Genomic DNA, 12824 nt, shown 5'->3' with positions numbered 1-12824 from the left:
TATATATATATATATATATATAATGTGGGTGTATAGTTAGATTAGGATCCACAGAGTGAATGAGGTATTTTGGTAAATGTTGCCAGTCAAGAGTAAAACTCCAAAGTCTGCATTTTCAACAATGTTAAATAGTCACAAAGACCCTGTACCCTCCCCCTCCCAATTTCTTGTAGGGCCTTGTGCCTAATTTTGTTTTTTGTAATTGTTGTATGTTTTTTATAAAATTTCAATTTTTATGGAAATATGTATGTACTTTTGCCGAAAATAAAATATATAAATAAGATCAAAGTGTAGTATCTGTTCTCAGTGCGAAACTTTTGCTCTTCAGCTACTTGTCTGCGAAGGGATCTGCCACCGGGCTTTTTAGCCAGGTTAAGGCATCTTTTTTACGTCTGCAAGGACCAGACACCCTCCTTTAGGGAGTCAGGACCTTCAGCATAGTCTAAGGTTTTTAGAATTAAGGTTTTTAGTATTAAGTTTTCTTCTTTTCTCCCTCTCTCTGGGAGGAATGTCTAATTCTCCCTCTTAATTAACTAGCGGCACTCTGACCCGCTAGTCTTTGTCTTCCTTCGCTGCTCTCCCGTTGGATCGAGCAGACCGGGTCTCTTTGTCGCTTCCTGTTGGGGTTGTTTGCGGGAAGGGTTTTGGGGTTGATACCTCTTCGTTTTTGCCTTCTCTCTGGGCAAAGATGCCTTTCCCTCTCTCCTCTTAATTGCGACGCGGCACTCTGACCCGCTAGCCACCACTGCGTCTTTCTTCTCTGCTCTGTAGATGAAAGACTATGACTTCATATGACCATAAGAGACAAAATAAAATTAAATTGCTTCCCAACATCCTAGAAAACCTCATCAGTATGTCCTGTATTTAAAAATTCAGGTGATCGGTCATCTCCCTTTCAATACAGTCTCCTGTGCGTCATGAGTAAGTTGCTGGAATCTGTTAAATAGAGAAGTAATCAACCATCTCAGCAAAAATAACCTCCTCAATAACATGCGGTCCTGGATATGACCTAAAACTATATCCGATGGTGAGGCTCCACCTTGCGGGCCTTGGGGAGTGTGGAGCCACCCTTTAATTGTCATTGCTCCCAGGTCCACTCTGACCCGGAGTGGTAGTACCTGTTAGGGTCCCAACTATGGGTTAAATAGAATCTGACTTTAAAAAAAAAATATACTCCATTAAAAGTCGTTCCTCAAAATAACTAGATTCGGCATTAAATAACCTGAAAAAGGTTGATATGCCGTAAAACAAAAACAACCAAACATCAGTGACATGCAAGACGGTTTCCGTTCTGCTAGATCTACAGCAGATGTGCTAACAGTTATATCTTATAGGACGCGAATCTCTCGACGGAGGTTTCCTTTCTAGGGCAACTGCTATTGACATACCAAAAGCCTTTGATAGGGTATGGCATAAAGGTCTACTCCACAAAATCTCTAGCTACGGTATAGCTGAAAATGTCTCTTCAATTATTAAATCATTTCTCACTGATAGGTTCATAAAAGTAGTGGTTGATGGGCAGAAATCACAATCTCACAGTATTAATATTGGAGTCCCTCAGGGGTCCATCCTGGCCCCAAATCTCTTCCTGGGTCCAACACTTTTCCTGCTCTACATTAATGATCTTCCAAATCACATCCTTACATCATTCGTAGACATTTTTGCTGACAACACTACCATCCTATGGTAGCACATCAAAGGCCATAAACGACCAAGTCCTCTTTGATTCTCTCTCCTCTGATCTTGATTACGTGGTGCAATGGGGAAAGAGGTGGCTGGTTAATTTTAATGCATTTAAAACCAAGCTTCTATCTTTACATCATCAACACTCTGATCCCTGTCTGGCATCAATCGAAATGAATGATTCTCGTCTTGAGGAGGCTCCATGTTTTGAGCTCCTATGTCTGACCTTTACTCCTGATCTGAGGTGGAACGTGTACATCAAATCCGTTGCCAAGACTGCTGGAAAATTGTGGGATCATTCTACCACTCCAGAAGATATCTCACTACTGATGCAATTCTCTATCTATATAAGAGCCAAGTATGTCCAAAGATGGAGTACTGTTGTCACATCTGGGCAGGAGCTGCTAGAAACAGCTTATCCGGGCTTGACAAAGTACAAAATAGACTTCGTAGCTTAGTGGGGGATGCCCTTTTCTCTTCCCTGCAACCTCTTTTTCACAGAAGAGACGTTGTGAGCCTGTCTCTGCTTTATCGTTATTTTCATTGCAAGTGCTCGTCTGAGCTCCAATCTATGGTCACCCCTGTCCTGACTTTCATGAAAAACACTAGTCTAGCTGAAACTACTATCAATAATTTCCCCCACTCTTTATCTGTGCCTAAACCTAAACGTAGATTCCATGAACAAAGTTTCTTTCTTGGAACTGCACGCCTGTGGAATTGTTCCATTTTCCTGCTCTCCAACTGACTACAATTTGGTTGCCTTCAAGTCCAACATAAACAAATTCTTGATGAGCCCTCCCCTTAATTTATCCAATTTACCAAATTTCCACTACTAACGATTACGACGACATGTTTCCCATTGACCACTGTACACTCATTAACCCTTATCGTTGAGTGCCCTCCTTATTAAGTGGTGACTCCTTTGTAAAAAAAAAAAAAAATTTAAATGGCTTCATGACACATAACCATAAGAAGCAATGTCACACAATTATTTGGGAAACATAAATTAAACTTAAAACTTACAAACTTGTGAGACTAGTGCGTCTCTTGTGTTCCTTTTTACTGCGGAATGCATCTTTCGTGATCCGACAAATGTTGAGGAGGACACTACCATTTGGAGGAGTAATTTTATACATACACCGTCCTACAAAAAAAAAAAAAAAAAAAAAAAAAAAAAAACAATAAAAAGAAAACAATAATAAAACAATAAAAAATAAACAAAAATAATAAAAAGACAAAAAAACAATAAAAAACAATTAAAAAACAATAAAAAAAAAACAAAAAACAATAAATAATAAAAAAACAATAAAGAAAACAAAAAAAAACAAAAAGAAAACAATAAAAAACAAGAAAAAAAACAAAAGAAAAAATAAAAAACAAGAAAACAAAAAGAAAACAATAAAAAGGAAACAATAATAAAAAACAAAAAAACAATAAAAAAAAACAATAAAAAAAACAATAAAAAAAAACAATATAAGAATGATGATAGATAAAATTGAAAGCATTTATCCTTTAAGTAATAATTGTCCAGGAAGATGTGTAAAAAAAAATGTTAGAAACGGTAATTTTAAGCATAAGGTTAGAATAGTGGAAAATTCGGTGCTAAGCCATACTAGCCTCTGTCCCATCGACGAAATGTTGCATCCCTCTGCCTGTTTTATAAATACTTTAATGGTGAATGCTCTGACGAACTACAAGCACTTGTACCCTCTCGACGAAAATACCCCCCCCCCACACACACAGTAGAGATCCCTAGGTGTAAGAAAGCCTTCTACTCCAATAGTTTCTTCGCCAGAACTGCTAGACTTTGGAACTCCCTTCCTGGTTCCTGCTTCCCCAACTGTACTGACATGCAGAAGTTCAAGTGTAATGTGAACAGACATCTTGCTAATAATAATAGAACAATAGGAAAATGAAGTCCTGATAAATTTATCCTTTAAGTAATAATTGTCCAGGAAGATGTGTAAAAAGACATGTTAGAAACCGTAATTTTAAGTATAAGGTTAGAATAGTGGAAAATTCAGTGCTAATCCATACTAGCCTCTGACACGCATTTGGGCTGGTGCATCTGCTACTTGTCTCTCACTTCTTGACAGAATTCAAAAGATAGTCGCCAACCTGATAGATCCTGAACTGTTATCTAAGCTTCAGCCTCTTTAATAGTGAACGCTCTGACGAACTACAAGCACTTCTACCCTCTCAACGGAAATGTCCCCGAAAAACCCAACAAGCAGCTAAATCCTACCCTTTTACAGTAGAGATCCCTTTTACTCCAATAGTTTCTTCGCCAGAACTGCTAGACTTTGGAACTCCCTTCCTGGTTCCTGTTTTCCCAACTGTACTGACATGCAGAAGTTCAAGTGTAATGTGAACAGACATCTTGCTACTCATCTCCCTTCATAATACCCCTGTAACTTATGTCCCCGATATTGTTTTGAAGATCAACTTATGTCCCCGATATTGTTTTGAAGATCAACTTATGTCCCCGATATTGTTTTGAAGATCAACTTATGTCCCCGGTATTGTTTTGAAGATCAACTTATGTCCCCGGTATTGTTTTGAAGATCAACCCTTCAGATGATAAATATCAACAAATTGGCTAAAAACATTAAATCCTTCACCCTCAACTGGGCACTTTTTACAGGGAGGGGGGGTCGCTTTTTTTGCCGATATTTTTGAAAGTCATCCCCTCTTTTTGATTGTTTAGCCTTAATTTAACCCTTCACCACTTCCGGTTTGGTGATGGATGCAACGGCAAAGACGTCACATTTTCTTTTTTCACATTCTTTTCTCCCTTTGCGGTACGGGTTCAAGCCTGCCTACCTAATACCACTTTTTTTTTTTTTTTTTTGCTTAACACACACCTCCAAACACCCAGGCAACGTCGGGCACCGAGGCTAGTTTTAAATAATTCAAACCTTTGTGAGAATTTAGAAAGCCATTCCTAATATGGGAAAAGAGGATGGGGGTGCATTGGAAAAAAAAAAATTAGCTGCCAACCTTTTTTTTTTTTTTTTTTTTTTTTTTAAAACTCATGTTCACCGCTTACAAAGCATATCGCCACTTGGACGTATGGGGTCACTATTTGGGGCCACGTCTAGGAAAGATGAACAAGATATTTGTTTATGTTACATTTAAACTTCTGCATATCAGTACAGCCAGGGAAGCAGGCAGCAGGAAGGGAATTCCAAAGTCCAGCTGTTCGAGGGAAGAAACTATTAGAATAGAAAGCTTTCTGGCATTTAAGGACAACAACAACGAAGGGGTGAGATCTTATTGCTAAGCGGGTTTGTTGGGGATATTTACGTCGAAGGGGTACAAGTGAAACGAGTTCATCAGAACACATTCCATTAAAATATTTGTAAAACAGACACAGTGATGCAACATTGCGGTGATGGGACAGGGGCTGGAGCTTAGTTGATAAAGTGGGACCGATTAGATTGACAACTTTTTTTTGGACTTTATCTAAGAGGGAGAGTGTTGCAATATTTTGATAATGGGGTATGATAATGGGAGATTCTATTTATAAACGATGCTGCTAGGAACTGACGAATCAAATTAATTCATGTTCTGCTACCAACCAATCATAAGTCTTCCCTGCCAGTACGTAGCCTCTCCATCATCAAGACTCCTACAGTACCTCCACGTTGACCACACACAGGAGATCTCGGAGTAGTAGGGGACCCCAAAGGTAGTGTGTTATGGCCCACCGATATGTGGACATGCCCTGGCACACTACCAACCCCTACCCCACTGTCTTGTGGGTGCCCTTGGTTGGGCGAAGACTAGGGGAACCAACCCAAAAATCAAACACCACTGTATTGTGGGCCTTATCGCAGCAAAAGGCTAACAGATGGAAACTCTGACTTCAAATCCTACTGCTGCCTTGCAGTTTTCCATAATACACACAAAAACAAATTTATAGGAGTATAGATTTATTTTAAAGATTTTTTAAAAAGTTTATTTTTTTAATTATTTCTTTTAGATGCTAAATTTAAAGAAATAAACAAAAACAAACAACGCAACCCTTCACATATTTAGTGTCATCTACCTTTATATATTTTTTTTAAACAATTTTCAAATTGTAAACTGTATTGGTCATTTCCGGAACTTACTTTAGATTCTCTATCAATATTTGGAACTAACTTCATCAGAACTGAAAGACTCTAGGTACCCGTTCTTTGCAAGTACTAATGGCCAGAATATATATATTTTTTTTTAAATCACAACTTTCTAATAGATAGAATCAATAGAAAATTGACTATCATAATATATACAAAATCTGTATAAATTAAAATATATTTAATCGTATTTTATGACTGGGCTATGGCGGGCGTCCCTGCTAGTAATCTATAATCATCCAGAAAGAAAACTCCGACTAGTCATCATCAAGGCTGATGTACTGCATGCTGATGATGATGATGATGATGATGATGATAATCAGCCTTGTACATCATAAATTCCCATGAATTGCTTGAAAATGATTTTAATGACTGGCCATTAAAATGCCATTAAAATGAACACTGTAAATAGTTATGTGAAAGTAGAGAAAAATTTGATTCTTTTTTTCAAGAGAATGTACAAATTTTTTTTTAACAGATGTTCAGAAAATAAACAGAAAAATACTTCCATTATTAATTATGCAAAAAAATAAATAAAATGTTGATTTAGTGTTTCAACATCATGCTTATAAATTACGATAAAACTTGCTGAGTATGCGCTGTTTTACGGTTGTTGTAAAAATGGAACGGAAACTTAAATTTCGCTTCGTTTTAATCTTTCTTAATTTTTTAATTGTGCCCCCCCCAAACGAATATAATCAAAACAGTAACATTCAACAATTGTACTTTATGTATATAAAACACAAAATATTTATTAAAAAAAAAAAAAAGTTAATAACGAAAGGGAAATAATTCCATTTTTAAACGAAAAAGTCAGTTTGGTATATCTTTTTGTCATTTTTTACATAAGTCCAGCTTACCATTCACATTGGAAATGTCGACATTTATAGGTTGTAGGGTACGTTTACAACGAACAAACACTCCAATCTAGTAGATGTATCAGAATTTTTGACACCCTTATCACGAAACTGTGAATAAAATATAAAAAACTTGTAATTTCTCTTTTAAAAGTGGGTTGTTTATTTTCTTTATGAATTATACTTCCAAAATAAACTAATAAAGTTGTTTTAAAAGTAATAGAAATATTTTTTTTTATTTTTTAACAAACTAATGAATTTTACGAACTCAATATTTTTCAATTTTTAAACTTTAAAAATCTATCAAAATTTTTCTATTGATTCTATTTTTACGATATTTTCAGGGTCAATGTGAAATTTTATGCCCTTTCCAATAAACTGAATATAATATTTTAGACAAACGTTTTTTTTTTTAATTGATGCTCCCCCATTTTCAAGTGTTTATTAAAAAGTAAATAATTAATTTACTCACCAAAGTGTTATATATCACAAATTGAAGAAAAAAGGTCAATAAGTAATATATTCAAATTTAAAACAAAAAAAGTAGTGTTTTTTTAGAAATTTACCTGTAAAGTCCGAAGTTTAAAACCTTTTTTTTTTTTTTTTTAAAAACACGTTTGTTTTTTTTTTGTTTTTGTTTTTTTTAAGGAAACCTTGGTCCTTGCTCCCTTAATTGAAAAAAATTAGGGCTTGAGTTACATTTTTCGAGGAGTTATAAGCTTGGAAAAACGGGGTGGAATTATTCACTATTTTTCACGAAATTTCTGACACACCTACCAATCTACCCATGTTAAGAACGGCTTTCGGAATAGACACCCCTAACCTTGCCAGCATATCCGAAAAGCTATAAAAGTTGATGTGTCGAATGTGAACGATGAGTTGGGCGTAATGTAAAAATATACCGAATGTAAAAGGGAACAAAATTCAAATTTCTGTTCCATTTTTACAACAATCGTAAAGCAGTTTACCTAACTTACTGTATTAATGCTATTTTTTTTTAAGCAAAAAAAAAAAAAAAAAAAATATTTAGGTTTGACTATAAATTCCTAAACTCATTTCACCCTAAATAATTTAGGTGACTGAAATAGGAATCTAATTGAATCTTTAATTTCCTGAATAGTATGCGAGAATTCATTTTTATTCGAGTTATATCGAATTCATTAATACGGACTTTAGGGGCTTTTTTCGTAATGTTACTGTAAAAATTATTTTTTATTGTTACAAATTACGATGCTTTAAAAAAAGCAAAAATAAATTCTTGCGTTTTTTATTTACTACTGAAAACCATAACTTTAGTAAAGGTATTTTTTGTTTAAACAAAATAAAACATTTTCACTAAGAGTTAAGTGAAAATAATTAGTTCATTATATTCTGCAATCATTATTTCCTGATTTTTGGTGAATTTTTAAGTAAAGGGAGGGGTCAAAATGTTTATACACTTTGAACGTCTGCATTCATTTTGTCGGTACCTAACATTTTTCGATGAATATTTAATAGGAAAGCGACCACGTGTGGTTAATTTATCAATAATCATGTGATTAAACCCATTGAAAATTTACCGATATTGTAAACACATTCTGTTTATATTAAACCTGTAGCGTTTTTTTAGTGATGCAGTGTTGGCAACTGAGATTTAAAAAAAACCCGCGAGATCAGGGCTACCCGGTGTTGCTCGGGACCGTATAAACAATGAAAAAACAAAAGATCGCTAGATTTTTAGCTTTTATCATCTGCAATTTTCAAAAATCGCTAATTCCCCACCCCCCCAAAAAAACTCCATATTTTAACTTCCTAACATAAAAAAATTATAAATATAGTATATTCAATATATAAAATGTTCCGTGTTTTCTCACTATATGTTTCTGGAATTATATTGAAGCGGCTAGCTCCCGTATTTTATCAGCTAGTTTTACCTGTTTTTTCAGAGAGGGTATTTTTTTTTTTTTTTTTTTTTTTTTTGCAGGAAACAAATCATAAACTCAAACTTTTTATAATAAAAGTTAAATTGAAATATACTGCAAATTAAACATCACAATAATGGTGCAACATATTTTGAAATTAGAAAAATAAAAAAACAAAAAACTTTGCTTTAGCATGTTAAAAGTATTTAAGTTGGTAGATAATTAAATTCTACTGCATTGGTATAAGTTTTTTTTTTGCTGTTGTTTCTTGCTTTTTACAATTTTCGACTAAATACTTCTAAATTTCGTATTTTAAACTAAACTTCGGAGGCTGGAATGCCCCCCCACCTAAAATCTACTTGGAAAAATCGATTTTATAGCAAGATTTAAGAATGGTTAGCCGAAAAAAGGTGAAAAACAAAACAAATAATCAATAAATAATTGTTACCAAAGGCAATAAATGCTACTTTTTTTTTTACTTACATGAATGAGTTTATTTTATGTTTTAAAGTATTTTCAAGCGCTTTTCTTTATTATTTAATCTAAAATTGCGGGTGTGTGGGTGCGAAATATCTCCAGATTTTCTAGAATTTCCCGCTAGATTGCAAACGTAATCTCCAGATCTAGCAGGAAAACCGCTAAATTAGAAACACTGGTCACATGACAGGAAGCGGTAATAAATAATTGTCCCTAAAAAAAAAAAAAAAAAATGGCCTATCGGTACAAAGAAAACCACCTATTTATCATAGAAAAATTAAGTATAATGTTATAATTGAAAAGAAATATATAAAAACACACATGGATATAGTAAACATATACCAAAATGTGGAAGCCATCCGTCCAGTGTTTTTTTAGACTATTAATTGCGAACGAACAGAGAGTTACATTTTTATATATATAGATATATATATATATATACACACACGATTTTAAATCATCATTCAATATATATATATATATATATATATATATATATATAAAAAGCTGAATGTCTGCGTCTGGTCACGAATAGGCTCCTATATGGTTAACTATTTAAAAAAAACTGATTACATATAATGATAGATGTATCAAGACACAGGAATGGGTATGTTTGATCTGGCAAAAATGGTGGTTCATTAAAACTGTGGGGTCTGCGTTCGCGCCTGGTCCACAAAGTACGGAAATAAAAAATTAAAAAAAAAAAAAAAAGTTTACAAGCATTTTTGATATAGATGTACATAAGAATACTTTGATAAGTATGTTTTAACTTAAATAGGGATGGTATAATAAAATTGTGGGGTCTGCGTTCACGCCTGGCCTCCATAGAATGGAAATAGGCACACACTTTAATAAAGACTTTTCATATCTATCTGCGGAAGTATACTTTGATAATTATATTTCATTATGGGGTGTTAGTTTGCACCTGACCTCCATAGAATGGAAAAATGTTGCATCCCTCTGCCTGTTCTACAAGTACTTTATTGGTGAATGCTCTGACGAACTGCAAGCACTTGTACCTCCTCGATGTGACTACCCCTCGACAAACCCGACAAGCAACCCACCCCTTTACAGTAGAGATCCCTAGGTGTAAGAAAGCCTTTTACTCCAATAGTTTCTTCCCCAGAACTGCAAGTCTTTGGAACTCCCTTCCGGGATTCTGCTTTCCCAACTGTACTGATATGCAGAAGTTCAAGTGTAATGTGAACAAACATCTTTCTACTCATCTCCCCTCATTATACCCCTGCAAATTATGTCCCCGATAGTTACCCCCTACTTCAAAGTGGCACTGTGCCTTGTTTGGGGTGAAAATTGATTAGAAAAAATAATAAATAAAAAAATAACAAATGAACCTTCCTTTAATAATATAAATATCCACCAAACTATGGTTCGGCTTGGGTGTTAGAAGAGCCTCCTCTAGTTTCGTAGCAGGGTGGATGTCTATATACCAGTGTATATACTCTACCACATAAATGTATCTGTGTACATACATGTCTGTTATGTGTTTGCGTCGCTGAGGATTCTATATATGTATTGTATATATATAGGATTCTATATATGTATTGTATATATGCATAATAAATCATAATGTTATGTATTTGCATCGTTGAGGATTCTATATATGTGTGTATATATATAGGATTCTATATATGTATAATAAATCATAATGTTATGTATTTGCGTCGCTGAGGATTCTATATATGTGTGTATATATATAGGATTCTATATATGTATTGTATATATATATAGGATTCTATATATGTATTGTATATATGCATGTATATATATATATATAGGATTCTATATGTGTATTGTATATATGCATGTATATATATATATAGGATTCTATATATGTATTGTAATTATGCATGTATATATATATATATAGGATTCTATATATGTATTGTATATATGCATGTATATATATATATATAGGATTCTATATATGTATTGTATATATGCATGTATATATATATATATAGGATTCTATATATGTATTGTATATATGCATGTATATATATATATATATATATATATATAGGATTCTATATATGTATTGTATATATACATGTATATATATATATATATAGGATTCTATATATGTATTGTATATATGCATGTATATATATATATATATATATATATATAGGATTCTATATACGTATTGTATATATGCATGTATATATATATATATATATATAGGATTCTATATATGTATTGTATATATGCATGTATATATATATATATATAGGATTCTATATATGTATTGTATATATGCATGTATATATATATATAGGATTCTATATATGTATTGTATATATGCATGTATATATATATATATATATAGGATTCTATATATGTATTCTATATATGCATGTATATATATATATAGAGAGAGGATTCTATATATGTATTGTATATATGCATGTATATATATATATATACATATATAGGATTCTATATATGTATTGTATGTATGCATGTATATATATATATACATATATAGGATTCTATATATGTATTGTATGTATGCATGTATATATATATATACATATATAGGATTCTATATATGTATTGTATGTATGCATGTATATATATATATACATATATAGGATTCTATATATGTATTGTATGTATGCATGTATATATATATATATATATATATATATATATATAGGATTCTATATATGTATTGTATATATGCATGTATATATATATATATATATATAGAGGATTCTATATATGTATTATATATATATATATATATATATATATATATATATATATATATATATAGAGGATTCTATATATGTATTGTATATATGCATGTATATATATATATAGGATTCTATATATGTATTGTATATATGCATGTATATATATATATAGGATTCTATATATGTATTGTATATATGCATGTATATATATATATATATATATATATATATATATATATAGGATTGTATATATGTATTGTATATATGCATGTATATATATATATAGGATTCTATATATGTATTGTATGTATGCATGTATATATATATATAGGATTCTATATGTGTATTGTATATATGCATGTATATATATGTATAGGATTCTATATATGTATTGTATATATGTATAATAAATCATAATGTTATGCATTTGCGTCGCTGAGGATTCTATATATGTATTGTATATATGTATAATATATCATAATGGATATATATATATATGATTCTATATATTATTTGCATCGTGATGTGTTTATGTGGCACAGATAAATCATAATGTATGTTGTGTAACAGACTGTTGTCTTTAGATCATTGATGGGCAACATTTAAAAGACGTTATTTTTCATAAATAAAGATTGTTTGAATGTTGATTTTTTAAATAGTTGGCCGAAACGTTGTGAAACAGTAACTAAGAAATAGATGAGAATAATAGTCCGCAATAAATAAATATAAATAATACTCATCTCAATAATGAATTCCAATTAAAATAATATAATTTAACTTTGCTTGTTTTATATTAAAAAAAAAAAGAAAAAAAAAGATGAGAATAATAATCCGCAATAAATAAATATAAATAATACTCATATCAATAATGAATTCCAATTAAAATAATATAATTTAACTTTGCTTGTTTTATATTAAAAAAAAAAAGAAAAAAAAAGATGAGAATAATAATCCGCAATAAATAAATATAAATAATACTCATATCAATAATGAATTCCAATTAAAATAATATAATTTAACTTTGCTTGTTTTATATTAAAAAAAAAAAGAAAAAAAAAGATGAGAATA

General features: G+C 31.7%; 1 protein-coding gene across 1 annotated transcript in view; it reads right to left on the bottom strand.

Annotated features, from left to right (window-relative positions):
• The window catches only part of LOC145271113 (solute carrier family 15 member 4-like), an 83884-nt gene that overhangs the window by 27413 nt on the left and 43647 nt on the right, over positions 1-12824 (bottom strand). The window contains exon 3 of the mRNA XM_080126654.1: positions 2707-2827. Within this exon, the coding sequence (XP_079982780.1) occupies positions 2707-2827 (121 nt within the window). The remainder of the gene's footprint in view (positions 1-2706; positions 2828-12824) is intronic.

Source organism: Euprymna scolopes, chromosome 46, assembly GCF_053919585.1.
Source record: "Euprymna scolopes isolate OS-2025 chromosome 46, ASM5391958v1, whole genome shotgun sequence".
NCBI classification, from domain to species: domain Eukaryota; kingdom Metazoa; phylum Mollusca; class Cephalopoda; order Sepiida; family Sepiolidae; genus Euprymna; species Euprymna scolopes.
This window is presented reverse-complemented; position numbering and strand designations above follow the sequence as displayed.